Consider the following 19635-nt stretch of genomic DNA (forward strand, 5'->3'; position numbering starts at 1 on the left):
ACTTCGCGCTGTGGATCGCCGGATCGGCTTTCACCGTGGACGAAGCGGAGTCGTCACATGTGGTTGCCGCAAGCCTGCCGGCCGCGCCGTTCTCAAGCCCGCCGGCCGCTGCTCACTCTAGCCTGCCGTGTGTGACGCTATTTGTTTAGTTGTGAAAGCAAAACTACTTTGTTTGGCCTTCCAAAAGAGGACACAACTAGAAATCAGTGGTTAAGTTGTTTTACTGTTCCAGAACAGTTCAACCCAAATATTCAGATGTGTGCAGCGCATTTTATTTGTTTCCTGATCCTGGAAGAGTAGACTACAATGCCGGCTGTTCTGACTCACAGTCTGTAAGTACGTTTTCATATTTAAATAAATTTGCCACTGATGATTCAAACGCAAGTTTTGAGCAGTGTAGAGTAGCACTTGTTGTTTGTCGTTTCTCCAATCACAAATGCAGACATGGTTTTATGTTTACGAGGCGCGAGGCAACGCGTAAAAAGACAGTATAAGTCATTATAATCCGTAATTATGTCCCCACTGGATGCAACAAATGCCTCGTTTATAATGGGTTTTTTAATGTTTTTGCCTCGTCACTCCATCACAGTATGGTAAGGGGCGTAAACATTTCCGTCACATGCTTGAGGTATTCGGCCAATCATAACGCACTGGATAGCTGGCCAATCAGAGCACACCTTGCTTTTCAGACCAATGAGCCTTGTAAAAATCAATGCGTTTCAGAAAGTCGGGGCACAGAGGAGAAACAATAATGTACAGTATGTGGAAAATAATGTGTTTTTAACCTTAAACTGCATAAACATTTCATTACGCCAAATACACAAAATAATGTTCTTTTTAGCAACATCATATGACCCCTTTAACATGTTTGTGGTAATTATGAGATGTGATAAAACAAATTTACTCTCACAGCGTAGGATACAGCGTCTTCTCGACATGATGTTAACCACATGGAAATTTGACTGTTTGTGGGTGGGCGACATAGAACTTGGCTGCCATTATGCAAATGTGTCATTTGTAACAGAATAAGATTCTAATTCCTGACGACTCGTTTAGGCGATTGCGAGCTGTCTCTTGTCTTTTGACAGACAATAACTTTATTTATCGTGCACTGTCGGCTTCACAAGCCATTATGCAAATGTGTCATTTGTAACAGAATAAGATTCTAATTCCTGATGACTCGTTTAGGCGATTGCATGCTGCCCTGCCCACATTGCAAGCGACTATATTAATATAAATTAATAATAAACATTAATAATAAAATACAATTAGTACCAAGATTCTACTGCATGACAGGTAATATTCAAAAAGGCATAATAGGGGCACTTTATAATTAACGGATGCTAACATTGTCTTCAATAATGTGCAACACAAACACCTCTGCTAAAATCTCAGAAAAAGTAGTTACAAAAAGTACAGCGAGTAACAGTCTGGGGTTTCATGACCCTTTAAATGCACTTCGCTGAGGCAACCTCTGCTTCGCATTGGGTGGTTCTTTGCCTCCACAAAGTGCATTTAAAATCCTTTAATGCACGGCTAGCATTGATTATCCTGCTTATTCCATGGTCAGTGGCGTAACTACAGACAGTGCAGCTTGTACTGGGGCCCATGTCGGGGGGGGGCGCTGCCCTGCCCACATTGCAAGCGACTATATTAATATAAATTAATAATAACCATTAATAATAAAATACAATTAGTACCAAGATTCTTCACAGTACTGAATACATAAATTTGCGTGAATTGTTTGTTTGTTTGTTTTAGTGGTCTAGTGGTAGAATTTTGTCAATCATTTCCGAGGTTCTGGGTTCTAATCCACCCTTGTGTAGTTTTTTTTCTTTCTGTCATTAAAACCAAAGGTGTTCAAAGGTATATCAAGAGCAAGGACATGTTTGTGTGCATTTTGTTTTGTGCTTTTACCAGAACAAAGCGTGCGATCGTCTGTGTGAAGACTGCGCACGAGTGCCAAGAGAGAACTGATAACAGCAGCAACGAGCGCTCGCCATAACACATTCCAGTGATAGATCGCCTGTTATTTAACACAGACCAACGAATTTGTTATCAAGTGGAGATGTGAAAGCGAAAGCGGAGATGTTAGGTACATCCGTGCGTGCTGCGAGATGTTGCAAAAAGTGGTGGGGGGTCGTGGGGACACACATTCCACCCATAAATAAAAATATAACACAGAATGAATAGTCTTGTTTTATTTGTTATATGTCATTTCCACGACTTTCCAAAAGAGGAGAAAAATATTGAGATTAACATGTCAAATTTCCCGTCACTCCCTCAGCCGTTGTATAGAAACACCCTCGCAGCAGCGCTAATTCTTTTTTTGTCATTTACTGTCAATATAATATAAGACAAAGTAGAGCATTATAAATGTGTTTTATTTTTAAATTAAGATATTTAAAAGTGACTAGATCTGTGATGTTGACAACTGTGGAAACGGGTCATCACAGTTCAATCTTAAGTCTCTATTTGATCATGTGACAAGACAACACTCCGGCGGCTAGTTTAAACGCATAAACGGATTAGCTGAGCAATATGCCATTCAAACATAAGTGGTTGTAAGAAAAGACAGGAGAGAAAAAATCAAGAGGAGAAGACAGCAAAGCTGCCAAAATTAGATTCTTTTGGATTTTTTACTACTTCCCAGTGCCCTCCCAGCAGCAATATTTGTACATTGGATCAGCATGCTTCACCAACTAACGTTACACCGCTGTCCTCATGTAGCAGGTAGTCTATCTAATGTTAGTGTATATATAATGTTAGCTAATGTTGGTGTATATAATCATATAATAATGTTAGGCTTTTGTGTTAGGTGTCAATTTAAAGAGATGATATGTCTACTTTTAACTTGGATATGTATTAACGTTAGGTTCCCTCTCGAGCTTTCACGAGACATCACAGAGATATTTCTCCGTTATGGGAACTCCTTCCCTTCCAACCTTTCCTGAAGTCCAACTGCGGGCATTGCACGGTGCTCCGGACCCGCCGCGATGTGGCTCGCGGCCTATTCGGGATGAGACCCACTGCCGCCAGTGTGCCGCTGGTGGGCCCTCCCGGTGACGGGAGTGTCGTCTTGTCGCTCCACCAACTGCAACGTTCGCCCCGTTCCCCGGTCTCACTCCCCGAGAACTGCTTCCGCCCTCCTTCCAACATCGCGGAGTTTGTGTCCTTTAACCAGGAGGAGGGGGATGACTCAATACATACTACTGGTATTTCAGGTCCACCCGGAAAGCTGACTCAAGGACGTCGGTCCCCTTCTTCCCCGACGTACATGAGCAGCTGGTGAAAACATGGTCTGCGCCCCAATCAGCACGTGTCCACTCTGCCACACAGGCCATTTTTTCCCACGTGGATGAGGCGGAGGCCCACGGGTATGTGCGCTCTCCCCCAGTTGAGGAGAACGTCGCTGCGCACCTGTGTCCTGCAGCAGCCAAGACCCTAGGCTCAGACATCAGCCTCCCCTCAAAGCCGTGCAGGACTACCGCCCACCTTGCCAGTAAAGCCTATGTGTCTGATGGCGAGGCGGCTTCCGCGCTGCACGCCATGGCAGTGCTGCAGGTTTTTCAGGCGAAGCTCCTGCAGGCAGCGAAGTGCGGAGCCCTCACGGCAGAGGCCATTAAGGATCTGCGCGCAGCGACGAACTTCGTGCTGATGGCGACAAATCGAGCGCCCATGCTGTGGGTTAGGCCATGGGTTTTATGGTCGTCCTTCAGAGGCACCTTTGGTTAAACCTAGCTGACCTCAAGGATGCTGACCGTAAAGTGCTGCTGAACGCTCCTGTGACTACCTCCTGCCTTTTTGATGACGCCGTGGAGTCCATTACTGAGCGCTTCGCGGAGGCTCAAAAGTGCTCCAAAGCCATGAATCAAGTGATGCTGAGGCGCACTTTCCAGCAGCAGACGGCGAGATCCAGATCCTCGTCGGGACCTGGCTCTTCCCAGCGGAGGGATAACCCCAGGCCAGTGACCGCGGCAGTGACGGCTACTGCTCCTCGCCAGGAGCCGAATGTCCGGAGGAAGGCCTGGGGTCCCGGGAGGAAACGCCATGGCCTCGCAACGTGACTCTCGCCTGCCGCCGGCTGCTAAGCCGACGTCCTGACGGTCTGAAGAGAAGAGGAGAGTGCACGAGCGGCCCGGCTCCCAAGCGCCACAAGTTCATGTTTTCAAATGTTTGTGTGTTGGATGTTCACTCAATAAAAATGCATACATTCTCACAAAAAGAGCTATTTCCTCCTCACTCAGTCAATGTGGTGCCGCTCGCCCCGCCTCAGAGCAGTGCAGAGCCGCCACCCACACACTTGCCGGCGCATCCAATGACCAAGCCGCTATGTCAGTTCCTGAGCGTGTGGGAAGTTATTCTGGGAATCTCGCGCTGGTTACTCGGTGTGATAGAGCGTGGGTATACCCTTCAACTCAGACGCAGACCACCCCGTTTCAATGGAGGGGTGCAGTCTCTAACATTGCCTCGAAACGCCCTGGTTCTGAGACAAGAGGTATGCAGTCTGAACGAGTCCCTCCCAGCGAGCTGGAGAGCGGGTTTTACAGCCGCTATTTCATGGTACCCAAAAGAGACGGGGGACTCCGCCCGATTCTAGATCTCAGGCCCATCAACAGAGCGCTTTGCAAGCATCCATTCAGGATGATAACGCTGAAACAAATTCTGGTGCAAATTCGCCCCAGGGACTGGTTTGCGTCCATGGACTTAAAAGACGCATACATTCACATTCAGATAGCACCGCATCACAGACGCTTTCTGAGGTTTGCTTTCGAGGGCACAACGTACCAATACTCTGTTCTCCCGTTCGGGCTGGCTTTGGCCCCGCGCACTTTCTCGAAGTTATATTTCCCTTTCGAAAGGGAACTCCATGCTGCGTCCTCTAGAGGGTGCTAAGGGAACGCCTTCAGCTTGACCGGTGTCTGAAGCATGAATGAAAAAACGACAATGAACTTGACATTGGCAGGCGGCAGCCTATGATGTAAACAAAGTGAGTGCAGGTATAAAAGAGCACCTGCGGAAAACGTTATCCTCTTCTTTGTCTTCAAGCCTTGTGTACGGAAGCACATGCGTTTGACTCACGAGGGATAAGGATGCGCTCACTGTTTGCATTCGCGGAACTACTAGAGCAGAGGTCTGTACTCGAGTTTTTGTCAGCGTTTGCACGAGCGCGTTCGCCTCTCAAGGGAGTTGAACAAGCTTAATGCGATGCATTCACAGCTGTTTCTGTTCTTGCCTAATTCTTGAGAGAATTTTGTGCTTGAACAGTGTGTTTGGCTCTCGACGGAGATTAGCCACGCTGCGAGATGTGATTGCGTTGAGAATGCCTGTATGCCTGATTCTCTTTGAGAATTGAGCGCCTCTCACCCGCATTTCGGACCTCGCGGCTGCTGAGGCAGTTAATCAGACCAATCACGGGGAGTGTAGGCGGGGCATGGAAGAAATCTGACGAGGAGTGCTTTGTCTTTCAGAATTCCTTTTTGGTTTTATTTTATTTTACAGAATGGGAACTGTGTATAATGAATATTTAGGTTGAGCATGGTTTCTGCTCCTCTCGCCGAGAGAGTTATACTGAGCACTCTGCTCCCCAGTATTTTTATTTGCAGTTATTTCAGGGTTTTTGAGGCTCTCTGTGAGCCTCCCTGATCAGCTGTTCATGAGCCTGGTAGCTCCCCCTCCCTTTGAGGGTCGCTATGCTGAGATCACAGTTCCTAGTGTTCTTTCAATATAGCTCTGTGGCTGTTTTAGGTTGTTAGGCTCTTGTGGGTCTCCTTGATAAGTTGCTCTTAGGTCGAGCTTTTGAGTACTCCCCTCACTTGAGGTCTTCGTACTGAGTACGCTGATCCATAAGGGTAGGTGGTTGCACTCCCCTTGCTTTAGAGGGTTGGTATGTTGCGTGCTTGCTCCCTAGAGCTCTGTTCGGCACTTAGGAGCATGGTCAGTACTCCTAGCTTAGTACAGCTTTGAGTCGTTAGGCAGTGTACTCTGCTCCCTAGAGCTCTGCTTAGACAGTACTATTAGCATGTAGGCTCTATCGTGAGCCTCACTAACACTGTCTAGCGTTGAGTGTGGTCAGGTCTCCTCTCGTTTTAGAAGTTGTTATGCTGAGACCTCCACTTTTTAGAGCTTCTCTATTAGGGCTGAGCGTTGTTAGGCTTCCTCTCATTTAGGGGAGTCATTCTGCTGAAGCCTCCGCTCTCCAGAGCTCCGATTAGGCAGTAATATGAGTTTGTAGGCTCTTTCTTTTTAAGCCTCACTAACTGCCTCTGGCGTTGAGTGTAGTCAGGTCTCCTCTCATTTTAGAGTCGTTATGCTGAGACTTCCACTTTTAAGAGTCCCCCTACCAGGGTTGAGTGTTGTTAGGTTTCCTCTCATTTAAGAGAGTCATCTTGCTGAAGCCTCCGCTCCCCAGAGCTCCACTTAGGCAGTAATATGTGTTGTAGGCGCTTTCTTTTTGAGCCTCACTAACTGCCTCTGGCGCTGAGTGTAGTCAGGTCTCCTCACATTTTAGAGAGCCGTTGTGCTGAGACCTCCGCTCTTAAGAGCTCCTAAACTAGGATTGAGTGTTGTTAGGCTTCCTCTCGTTTAAGAGTCATTCTGCTGAAGCCTCTGCTCTCCAGAGCTCCTCTTAGGCAGTACCATTACTTTGTAGGTTCTTATGTGAGCCTTGCTAACTGTCTTTAGCGCTGAGTGTAGTCAGGTCTCCTCTCGTTTTAGAGGGTCGTCATGCTGAGATCTTTTGTTTTTCTCATTTTGTCTCTCATAGTTGAGGTATACCTATGATGAAAATTACAGGCCTCTCTCATCTTTTTAAGTGGGAGAACTGGCACAATTGGTGGTTGACTAAATACTTTTTTTCCCCACTGTAGCTCCGCTTAGGCAGTATTAATGTGTAGGCTCTTGAGCCTCACTAACTACCCCTGGCGTTGAGTGTAGCCAGGTCTCCTCTCATTCTAGAGAGTCGTAATGCTGAGACCTCCACTTTTAGAGTTCCGTACTTTGGTAGGTGAGCTAGTCTACGACGCTGGCGAGCTTTGAGCCTGCCTGTAGAGGTTTGTGGCTCGGGTCCTGGCAAAAGTGATTTGGCTGGGGCAGGGAAGGTGTTCCTTGAGTCCTTGACTTAAGGAATCCAGTTTTTGGGCACTCATCCCTCAGCATGGCGGCGTGGGTGAGTTATTTTAGTCAGTTACTCCATGTTAGTGCATTCTGCCCGCTTCAAATCATACACAGAGATTAAATAGTGCGGTAAGACCACATTTATTTGAATGAATTATTGCATGTATTTCAATTAATTATCTATCGATCGATCGAGAGAGAGAGAGTGAGTGAGAGAGAGAGCTGACAGTTGTGTGTATGCTGCGCATCTCTCTACAAACAGTTAGCGTTACTTCAAAAACAGCGATTTTATTGCATGTATTTCAATTAATTATCTATCGATCGATCGAGAGAGAGAGAGTGAGTGAGAGAGAGAGCTGACAGTTGTGTGTATGCTGCGCGTCTCTCTACAAACAGTTAGCGTTACTTCAAAAACAGCGATTTTATCACCTCGTGGCTGGGGAATATAACGTAGCAATCTAGTATCTAGGCTATTTTATTAATAAAAATCACAGGAAAGCGTACACTGTACGACAGAAAAACCTGTTAAATGGTTAACGGTAAATTCCCCTACTATATACGGTGAAAAACTGTATTGGACATTACATGTATTGGACATTAATTTTACGGTAGTATACCGTTTTTGGAAGTGAAAAAGTCCATATAATTTACAGTGAATAACCTTAAATTGACATTCCCAGAATTCCCTGTGTTACATTTCAAATTTGCTGTTTTTTTGTTGAAATAACTATGTTTCTTCTTAGTTTTTTTCTTATCAGTTTTGTATATTAGGCTTGTGTGTTACACCTAATGTTGTTAAATGAATGTTTATTGCATTATTTCAGTTTCATGTGTGTTACCATGATGGTGTTTAGCGTTTGTGTGAATGACACTGGGTCATCATGTGACTTTCTCATCACCAACTGCATTTGGTGGTTATCAGTGTATTACAAAGATACAAAACAGATTTCAGTACTTCAATAGATTGGTATATTAACATTATATCAAATTAAATTACGGTATTTAACTGTAAATTTAAGTTAAAACCGTAAAACCTAAAACGTTGCTACACTTCAATAGGTTGGTATATTAACATTATACTGTATCAGTTAATGAAATTACGGCATTTAACTGTAAATTTAAGTTAAAATCGTAAAACCTAAAACGTTGCTACCATATTTTTAACGGTAAAATTCCGGCAACCTGTTTTGTACCTTACAAAGGTACAAAACAGATTTCAGTACTTCAATAGGTTGGTATATTAACATTATACTGTATCAGTTAATGAAATTACGGCATTTAACTGTAAATTTAAGTTAAAATCGTAAAACCTAAAACGTTGCTACCATATTTTTAACGGTAAAATTCCGGCAACCTGTTTTGTACCTTACAAAGGTACAAAACAGATTTCAGTACTTCAATAGGTTGGTATATTAACATTATACTGTATCAGTTAATGAAATTACGGCATTTAACTGTAAATTTAAGTTAAAATCGTAAAACCTAAAACGTTGCTACCATATTTTTAACGGTAAAATTCCGGCAACCTGTTTTGTACCTTACAAAGGTACAAAACAGATTTCAGTACTTCAATAGGTTGGTATATTAACATTATACTGTATCAGTTAATGAAATTACGGCATTTAACTGTAAATTTAAGTTAAAATCGTAAAACCTAAAACGTTGCTACCATATTTTTAACGGTAAAATTCCGGCAACCTGTTTTGTACCTTACAAAGGTACAAAACAGATTTCAGTACTTCAATAGGTTGGTATATTAACATTATACTGTATCAGTTAATGAAATTACGGCATTTAACTGTAAATTTAAGTTAAAATCGTAAAACCTAAAACGTTACTACCATATTTTTAACGGTAAAATTCCGGCAACCACAGCTGCCGTTTTTTTACAGTAAATTTTACGGAATTTTTTTTTTACAGTGTAGACAACAAGTTTATGCGTGTGTGTTCAGCACAATCAGCGATCTCTCTCTCTCTGTGTGTGTATGCGCGCGTGCGAGTGATGCTGTTGGTTAGTGTGCATCAATTAGAGCAGCGCATTAATATAGAACGGTGATTAAACTGACTTGGAAACACCTGTGCATTAAATGGTTTTACTGCATACCTGCCAGCCAATCAGAATCCAGTATTCAGACAGACCATGGAATATATATAATATATATATATATATATAAATAAAATCATTTGTTTGTATAGTGCTTTATACAATAAAGATAGCGTCAGAGCAGCTTTACAGTGGCAAACAGGAAAATAGTTTGCCACTGTAAGCAGTCATTTTTCAAGTTAAAGTCAGTTCATTGATGATTATGTGATATGTAAACAAACTGCACCTGCTGCAGTATTATCAATAAAAAAATCACTAAAAAAATGGGACATTCTAAAACACTTAACATGAAAAATGCATAACATGGTTTAATGTATTAAGTGTTATTACAGGTTAGCTACATGGGAAAGAGACTCTGATGTTAAAGCCAGAGTAAAAATTGCAGCAGTATCCTTTCAGGTCAACACAGAGAACAGACAGAAACGTAAAAGTCCTAAGAGGGAGGGCAGTTGTCATTACTGTGGTAAACCTGGACACTGGATGAAAGAGTGTAGGAAAAGCAAGAAGACATTACGGTAAATGATCAGCTTCACTCAGCTCCTACTCAGTCTACTTACTACTTTGAAGCAGCCCCTCCCCACTTCACCGAACTGTTGGAGCAACTTGCTCAGGTGTTAACTGTTAGGGCTGTGAGTGCTTAATTTCCCCTGTAATCCATCACAATGACAAAATAATTTTTGTGAAAGGTAGCATACAAGAGAAAGAGATTGACTTTTTGTTGATACAGGTGCAGTAATTACAGGAATTCCTAAAAAAATTGGCTAACAGACAGACTGTAAACGTAAGATGCCCTCATGCAGTGTCCGCACTAATGAATCAAGCAAAAGTCACTTCTGTCACCTGGGGAAATTGGTTAACAACCCTCCCAGCCCCGAACATTGTTTTACAGCGTGCGCCAGTCACAAATCCATCCTCATGTATGATGTCTGCAATGACTGAAGTTGTGTTAGAGGATGAAGGAGAAATTATTCATGATTGTGTTACACTTACATATGCACCACGAGTGAAGTAACAGAAACTCCCATAGAGAATGCAGAATTGGAGTTGTTTGTTGCATGATAAAGTCATTCAGAAACAAGCCGTTAGAGCCTAAGATTGGTTATACTCTGTTAAGACAGGGAAGATTAACATTATGTGTTAATATGTGCAGAATTTGAGTTGTTGATGGTTCAGCTCAATGTCTTGTCACTGATTTCATTCCCAGATGGGGATTACCAGATTGCATTGACTCAGACCAAGGTACACACTTCACAGGACAGGTAGTCAAGGATGGTAGGTAGTCAACTTCTTCTCTGTTTTGGCAGAGAAGAAGTGAAGTTAAGCAGGGAAGTTTAGCGTAAAGTGCTAATAATTTGTGTTATCCTCTGCTTTGCCCAGGAAGGTTAACAATAGTTGATGTGTTAACAAGCGTACCCTCTGTTGATCAGAGAAGTTTTAGTGTTTTGTTTGTGTGGTAACAAAGAAACTCACAAAATGTTTAGAAAGAATGCTAGACTGATCCCCACAACTGAAAAAGGTGGTCTCGCGACTCCTTTGTGGTCAGATAGCGATTTCAAATCACTGTTAGGAGTGCAAATTAACCTAATAGTCACTGAGAAAGTTAGACAAGAACTAACTCAGAAATATGAGATCCATCCTGACAAGACTTGGTCTGTAGATGAGTGTAAAAAGGTACTAGGAGTATGTATACGCAAGAACAATGTGAAAGGCATTATCTGCTGCCACAGAGAATTTGGTTTAGCGCTAGCTACACAACAGTCTCAGCGTAACTTAAAGCTAGAGGAACAGAACAAAGAGCTCCGTGCAGAGTATCCTCTTTTGACTAAGAAAATGAACCGCAACAAAGCTGCAGAAAAAAACTGATGTGGAAGAAGTTAGTCAGCCTGATAACAATTATCCTGACTTACAAGCTTTCTTTGAAACAGATGTAGCCATCCAATCAGTAACTGATGTGCCTGTAGATTCAGTGAAGGTATGTGGCGCTACGAGAAGATCTCAGGAATTTGAGGGAATTGAAAGTGTTCCTCCCAACTCTTCTGTTGTCCAAGTACAAGCTGTTGCCAAAGAACTAGGACCTAAAGATATAGAGAGACTCTCCCAGAGCTTACCCTCAGCACGCACAAATTTTTCTGAATTTAGAAGACCATTGATCAGCAAAATGCGTCCCTACGACATGCCGTTAGCAGAAGTCACACAGCTGATGTACAAATTCTAACTGAATCTGAATTCAACAGTTTTGAGTCTGCTGTGTACTGTATCATAAAGGACCACTAGTTCGAGCATGGTTTGATGATCTTTTATCAGAGTACATATCTGCTTTGCCGTTCTTAGATCTAACATGGTCCACTGGAAGTTTGCAAAACAACTTGGACAGGTTAGCTACATGGGAAAGAGACTCTGATGTTAAAGCCAGAGTAAAGATTGCAGCAGTATCCTTTCAGGTCAACACAGAGAACCAACAGAAACGTAAAAGTCCTAAGAGGGAGGGCAGTTGTCATTACTGTGGTAAACCTGGACACTGGATGAAAGAGTGTAGGAAAAGCAAGAAGACGTTAGGAGAAATGAACAGCTTTACTCAGCTCCTACTCAGTCTACTTACTACTTTGAAGCAGCCCCTCCCCACTTCACCGAACTGTTGGAGCAGCTTGCTCAGGTGTTAACTGTTAGGGCTGTGAGTGCTTAATTTCCCCTGTAATCCATCACAATGACAAAATAATTTTTGTGAAAGGTAGCATACAAGAGAAAGAGATTGACTTTTTGCTTGATACAGGTGCAGTAATTACAGTAATTCCTACAAAATTGGCTAACAGACAGACTGTAAATGTAAGATGCCCTCATGCAGTGTCCGCACTAATGAATCAAGCAAAAGTCACTTCTGTCACCTGGGGAAATTGGTTAACAACCCTCACAACCCCGAACATTGTTTTACAGTGTGCGCCAGTCACAAACCCATCCTCATGTATGATGTCTGCAATGACTGAAGTTGTGTTAGAGGATGAAGGTGAAATGACTCACGATTGTGTTACGCTCACATACGCAGCTACGAGTGAAATAACAGAAACTCCCATAGAGAACGCAGAATTTGAGTTGTTTGTTGATGGTTCAGCTCAAGTCATTGAGGGTAACAGACGAGCAGGTTATGCAGTAACTCCCACCACTGAAGTTGTAGCTTCAGGCCGTCTTCCAGATAATTTTTCAGCTCAAGCTGCAGAACTAGTAGCCTTAACTAGAGCATGCACGCTAGCTTCAGGATTAGTTGCAAATATCTACACTGATTCTAGGTATGCTTTTGGGGTGGTTCATGATTTCGGTGTCATTTGACAAAGTAGACAGTTTCTAACTTCTGCTGGATCCCCCATTAAGCATGCTGGATTAGTGAAAGATTTCATGTTTGCCATGAAATTTCCAAAGAAATTAGCGGTGATCAAAGTGAAAGCACATCTCACAACTAATACTATGGAAGCTAAAGGTAATGCTCTTGCTGATGTAGCTTCTAAACAGGCTTGTTCCTATGCAACTGTACAAGTGTGTTCAGGTAGTACAGCAGAAATAAGATCATTATGGGTAATAAATGAAGCAGCATGGTGCTGTATGCGTTTTTGTATTTATTATTGAACCAAATCCCTTATAGCCTGTCCTGCTCAAATTTCATTTATTTACAACTATACTTTACATTTTGCAAAGATGTCAAGCGACTGTAAAGTTCAAGTTTTTCTATGGTGGTTAACTTGGCGTATTTTCTATATTTTGGGGAGTTTACATTATGCAAAACTATGAATAGAGATGTGCTTTTGCTCTGAAACTCAAAATTAATGCTATAATCAGGATTACTACAGAATGAAAAAATAAATATTTTCTCACCACATGAAAATTCAAACAACAAACCTGCATGCTGTTGATTTTATTGTCATATCCGTGATCACCAGCAAACCCACATTTCCCATGATTCCTTTTTGATTCATAGACCTTCCTGTATCAGAGAGACACAACACCATTAGGTAACTGCGGGTTCTTCATCTCAAAGAAAAACATTCGGGGGAGACATGGAGCAATTTTTCAACTATATAAATATTAAACCTTGTTTTCTTCCCAATCCTACATAAGAATTTGTCTCAAATATTTATTTATTAGAGCAATGACTTGTTAACGACAAGTTAGTATTTGTAGATGACATGCTTAAATACTAAACATAAAAGTCCAGTGTTTAAATTCCTTAGAATAAATCAGTATTTAAAAGTCACTGAACATGCTGGGTGAAGCTATGTGGCAGAGCCAAATGACTTAAGTACACAAAATCTCAGTAATCACCCGGCTGTAAACTCATTTTTACTCAGTGGAACGAATACACTACAGTAAATCCAGGGATTCCAGTAATAAGTGTTGGATGCAGCATCTTCAAATAACAAATGAGAGACTGCTCATAAATATTTTATTTCATTTCTTAAAACCTGACCAGTTAATTTAATGTTCTGCTTCATGCAAAGACCTACAGGCTAGGTAAGACTGCCCAAGCTATAAAGTATTTCACTTCATGACTTTGGAACCACCGATTAGACAGGACTATATCTCCACCAGTCTGCTTCAATGCTTGCTTTCATTTGGGGCTCTACCGTCAGCCAAACCAAACAGACGAGGTTGTCTCAACCCTGCTGTGAGGAACCGTTTCTGGACCTGCCTCTCTGTTTCTGCATCCACATCTATGGTGGCCAATAGCCAATAGCTATTACAGTGACCTCATCGTTTTTCTTTTCTTTTTGTTTATAGAGTTTATAGCTTCCCATTTCAGTATCAAACGAGCATATTAGGGACTACGGTGTCATTAGAAGCATCTAAGGAAAAGGTACTTCCATTGCGTAACATAGTACTCTGTAAAAATAAGTATTTTAAAAATATGGACAAAGGAAATTATTTTAATTTATTTATAAAAATAATAATTTCCTTTGTTAGTATTTTTGTATTGTTTTTCAACAGCAAAATATCTGAATAACCTTAAAACAAGACAAATCTAAATCACAGACAAAACTGTTCTTAATACTTATTTTCAAAGAATATATCTTGAATTAGGCACATTTTTTTCTTAAGCAGAAATCTAATAACATTTAGTGAGGTGCATGCTTAAAATAAGACAAAATGGTAACAGTTTACAATAAGGTTAATGCATTAGGTTTCATGAACTGTGTGTAGCAATGAACAATATCAATCCAGGTTCATTTCATTTCCACATTAATATCTTTTTAACTTAATATTAGTGAATGTATTATTAACTAATATGAAATAACAATGAACATTATTATTTATTTAAATGAACATTAAACTTGATTAATCAATGCCGTAAAAAATTTTGTTCATTGTTTTTTTTTCATGATTCCTAATGTGTTAACTAATGTTTATCTTGTTTTATGGATGTTTAGATATTTTTATTAGAAAATAAAACAAAAGCACTCTTTAAGAAAATAATTTTTGCATAGTAGGTTTAGGCATCTCTATCAATCAAGAAATGTGATACATTTGGACATTTTAACCATGAAGACTGAAATGTAATTATGTGATAGGAAATTTACCGTGCTATGTGCCGTTTCCTCTCAACCATCAAGTGAACCTCCTCAATTCTGTGGTTGTTGGCATAATGCAAACGTTTGGGAAGATGTTGCTTTAAGTATGGTTTGAAGTGCTGGTCTGGCTTTTTACACTGTAGGAGAACCAAGCTTCATGTTTGGTGAAGAAGAAGAGTGCATTCTGTACTGAAATTACCAGAGTACATTTTAAATTAAACCATTTAATTAATCAATATACAGTAGTCCCAAAATATATTTAGAGACTATTTGAGACTAAAGTCACATAAATAATGTTAGACTTTACTCAGAACTAACTTTGTTTTTGGGAACTATTTTTTGCAAAGAGTTTTATCTAACTTTTGACTTTGAATGTATGAAGTCAGTTCTGCTCAAGTTCACAGAAGTGTAGTGACAAGAGTAACCACAGGTGTAGGTCATCACGTTAAGTATGGAGTCTCTCTTAATTTTGACAAACAGAAAGTGTTTTCTTATAAAAAGGCTTGGTAAAGTATAATGTAAATTTACAAAAGTATACTATTATAAAGTATTTTAGAGAAAGTCACTCACCGTAAGGTTTGCTACAATTGCTTTTGCATCATCTAGAGAGAATTTTTTTAAAAATTTCAATTGTTTTGATGCCTGATACTTTTAAAACAAATTAATTTCTATAAATAGTGCACTGTACTCTATTCTAATGTCCTCACTAAGTCACATGCTCTCAACACATTTTTCTCTTGTAATGTGACATTTAATTAACCCAGCCCACACATCAGCCAAAAAGGGAAAGTTCTTTAGGCACATGAAGTATTGCATTTTCATGAAAATTTTCGTTTTTCTAAAGACTAATGCTGATTGTATGCTGATTGTGTAACCAAATGTAAATTTGGTTTCATGTTGACTTAAAAAAAACTTGAAATGTAACAAAATTTGAAAAAAAACAACAACAACAACCTTGAAATGTAACAAAATCAGTACAAAAAATCAACCCAGGTTGTTTGAACACTAAGAATATATGGTTACACTTTACTTGAAGGGGTGTGCATAAGACTGACATGACACCTTCATAATCATGACATGACACCTACATAATCAAGACATGACACATGTCATGAATATGAAGGTTTTTTATGCATGTTTATGACAACTGTCATTAAGTGTCATTCGCTCAGTTATGTAATTTTTAGGACTAATGCTGATTGTGTAACCAAATGTAAATTTGGTTTCATGTTGACTTAAAAAAAACTTGAAATGTAACAAAATTTGTAAAAAAAAACAACAACAACCTTGAAATGTAACAAAATCAGTACAAAAAATCAACCCAGGTTGTTTGAACACTAAGAATATATGGTTACACTTTACTTGAAGGGGTGTGCATAAGACTGACATGACACCTTCATAATCATGACATGACACCTACATAATCAAGACATGACACATGTCATGAATATGAAGGTTTTTTATGCATGTTTATGACAACTGTCATTAAGTGTCATTCGCTCAGTTATGTAATTTTTAATGCAAAGATGACATTGTTTGAGATGTATTTGTTATGGGCTATGGTTAGGGGTAAGGGTAGGGGTAGGGTTAGGTTAGGGTAAGGTCAAATAATGTCATATTTGCATTAAAAATGACATAACTGAGCGAATGACACTTAATGACAGTTGTCATAAACATGCATAAAACCTCCTTCATATTCATGACATGTGTCATGTCATGATTATGAAGGTGTCATGTCAGTCTTATGCACACCCCTTCAAGTAAAGTGTTACCGAATATATTTACAAACGCATAGCAATACTGTATTTCCTGTTAACAAAATCTTGTGATTTCTGATACAACTAGGCCAGGGCAGGCCAGAACTCTCATTCTGCTTTTAATTACTAACATTTAGAGTTGTTTGGATTTCGGGCTCGGATTCTTCCCAGTGACCCAGGAATTAGGATGATGTCCTCAGTGTTGGACATATAAGTGCTCAGGAACTCTGTGTGGTCACAATGAGCTTCCTCCATGCCTGAATAAGAAAAAAATATATAAAATATTTACAATTGATCTACAAATAAAATTGTATCACCCATATAAACCCCAAACAAGGATTTCTAAATGTGGTACCATGGTCTCCAACCAAGATGATATTGACACAACGGTGCAGTTTCATCTGTTTCAGGCCATTCATTAGCTGTCCAATCACCATATCAATGTCCTTCAGTGCACTGTCAAGCTGTAGAATGAAACAACATCTGTGTAATGCTCAATGTCAAAGATACACCAGCAACATCAACAGTCTTCAAATTAGCTTGAAGCAAATTTGAATTCACACACTATGGAAAGTGAATGTAAGCAGTTTTTGCAGTGAGTCTGTATTTGGGCTGAGATTTAGTTTGCATTACTGTTACATTTGCAGCATGACCATATATGTTTATGTGAGTATGTATGTGACTGAAGCAGGTGAGACAAGGCCAGTCAGCTGGTCTTCTAAACTATTAGAATGTTTCCTGTAGACTCTGCTTACCTCAGTGCTGTGGGGTCCTAGTTTGTGGCCATAGGAATCCAGCTGTTCAGAATGCATTGCATAAACATATGGCCTGCAAACACACAGACACCTGTTACATTTTAACCAAAAAGAAAAAAAAAAAATCTACAAAAAACAACACACAGTGACAGTACTGCTGTAAGGTCAAAGTTACTATAAGGCAAAGTCTAACCTTAAAGCAAATAAAAACTAATAACATGACAATTAAGATAACTCCATGAACCTAAAAAAATAAATACATGGAGCAATATTTTTCTGTAGGCAATGTTTCATGTCACAATCACTATAAAATACAGAGCTCTGAATTTTGTGGAGTAAAAAAAATAATGAGAGGAAGTTTACGGTCATTCTGAACTTTTTAAATGAATTGTTCAAACAATAATGAATGTTCACAAGGCATTTTGGGGGTGTTTATTACATACAGACCTCTCCGCATCCGGAAGGTGAAGCCACTGCAACATGGTCAGAACTCTCCTTTCCAATGGAATGACACTGTTAATGCACCACACATTAGAACTGGTACATACACATATATACTATGTATATAGCTGAAATATATAGCAAAGTGTATATAGCTGACATTTTCTGAAAAGGGTGTCAGCAGGGCAGTACAATTAGGCAATCCTGTAAGTTTAAGGCCTGCAGAGTACATATGTACGTATGTATGTGGTTAAGAGTCTTTGAGTGTTTATGTAGGGTATCGAGAGACTAGGGAGCAAGAAAGATCATCTCAATCAATCTCTACAGGAAACCTTTTCTCCACTACCACCTCCACTGTTCCTGACCTCCTGTTCAGTTGTATCAACATTAGGTAAATGTATGCACTAAGTTCAGGCCTCCTCAACCTATGGGCTCAGATAAGAATGGCAAATTTAATTTCCTCAAGGTTTGAGGCCAAAGGAAGTAGCTCTAAAGGTGCTTTGCCCTTCCACTGTGCTGAATTTGGTATGCAGTTGACAAGCGCCTTGCTTGTACATAGGACCTTTTCTCACAAATTACTAGCAAAACAGTTCAAGCTGTCTCTGTCTAAGTCCAAGTGAAAAAGAAATGCAGTCTGAAGGCCCTCATCTGAGTGCAGATGAGGGGACCTTTGTGTTTCAATCCCAGGCAAGTCCAGGACTTGCCAGAGAGAACATCAGAACAAAAACATTCATGTGATTTCCTCCGTTTGATGAAATCTTGCCATTAACTTGCAATTTAGGCTTGAAGTACTTTTTTCAGCTGTATAATTAGATTTTCATGTTCTTTTGCCTGTGCAAAACTTCACATGTCATTGCTTTGTGGTTTCTAGGGTGTTGTGGGAGTTTGTTTTACTGGCACACATGCCCACCTCCCAAGTCTCCATGACATTATGGTCCCTAGATATAAGTTCTCATTCATTATAAGTTTATGGGATTTTTTTCATACATTTAAACATCCACCGGGCTAAAATCATGAAATGGCACACCTCTCCTCAACTGAGGTACCGCTCATGTCCATAACATAAACGGTACAGACAAGTTATTTGATTAACCATGTTACAGAATTAAGTTAAATATGACCTTGAAAAAGACATTGTTTGCATTTGACTTTGGATCATGTTGACTTACACTGGCCAGAAAAATGTACCAGCCTTTATTCCCTGTTTCACTGCTGTTATCCAGATCTAGAAATGGAAAGAATATAAGTTATCAAACAAAACATGTGTCTTCTGTGGAAAAAAGTCATATACATAAGAAAACAGTCTATCTCTCACTTTATATATCATATTACTGAACTAAACAAATTGTAGGGATCACAATTCACAAATGAGAGTCAATTGTTCTATGTGTTGGGTAATTTTCACAAGTGTTTTGGCAAAACTGCAGAGACGAAGTTCCATCTATGATGGCCTCATTTACTGTCACAGCTCAGTCAGTGGGGTATAGAATCAGCCAGAAGAAATAAAGTTCAGTGAAAACTGAAAATTGGCTCCAGCTGTTGGGTTAATAGTTGACAGATGTGTTGGAGATGTCCCCTTTGTTTTCATGTAGCTTGCACAAGAGCTAAAAACTCTTGCAGTTTCAAAATACTGTGCCACTGAGGTACTAGTTATAATCTCTTATCTCTTGCCAAGAAAATGGTTCACAGTTTAAAATGGTGACATGAATATGGCTCAAAGTAGTCTATATATATGTACATGAGTATCACTGGATTGACCTTTTACAGTTGAAGTTTGAGTATATTTCAAATTCAAAGCTAGAGTTGATGTCAAGAATACCAGAGAGCACTGCCTCACAGTTTGTGTGTACAAAGTCTATTATCCCTGGAAAAAGGTACATGTCAGAGAAATATGCATATATATATATATA

At 40.1% G+C, this 19635-nt stretch overlaps 1 protein-coding gene across 1 annotated transcript in view; it reads right to left on the reverse strand.

The window, feature by feature from the left end:
- Nucleotides 1–19635, reverse strand: part of LOC107574778 (ectonucleotide pyrophosphatase/phosphodiesterase family member 2-like) — a 25952-nt gene that overhangs the window by 3356 nt on the left and 2961 nt on the right. The window contains exons 6-15 of the mRNA XM_016261219.1: nucleotides 18895–18950; nucleotides 17732–17797; nucleotides 17285–17357; nucleotides 16885–16993; nucleotides 16661–16786; nucleotides 15343–15374; nucleotides 14782–14909; nucleotides 13106–13190; nucleotides 3297–3301; nucleotides 2433–2434 (exon numbers count right to left, since the gene is read on the reverse strand). Of these exons, the coding sequence (XP_016116705.1) occupies nucleotides 2433–2434; nucleotides 3297–3301; nucleotides 13106–13190; nucleotides 14782–14909; nucleotides 15343–15374; nucleotides 16661–16786; nucleotides 16885–16993; nucleotides 17285–17357; nucleotides 17732–17797; nucleotides 18895–18950 (682 nt within the window). The remainder of the gene's footprint in view (nucleotides 1–2432; nucleotides 2435–3296; nucleotides 3302–13105; nucleotides 13191–14781; nucleotides 14910–15342; nucleotides 15375–16660; nucleotides 16787–16884; nucleotides 16994–17284; nucleotides 17358–17731; nucleotides 17798–18894; nucleotides 18951–19635) is intronic.

Source organism: Sinocyclocheilus grahami, unplaced genomic scaffold, assembly GCF_001515645.1.
Source record: "Sinocyclocheilus grahami isolate Dianchi unplaced genomic scaffold, SAMN03320097.WGS_v1.1 scaffold2336.1, whole genome shotgun sequence".
Classification (NCBI taxonomy): domain Eukaryota; kingdom Metazoa; phylum Chordata; class Actinopteri; order Cypriniformes; family Cyprinidae; genus Sinocyclocheilus; species Sinocyclocheilus grahami.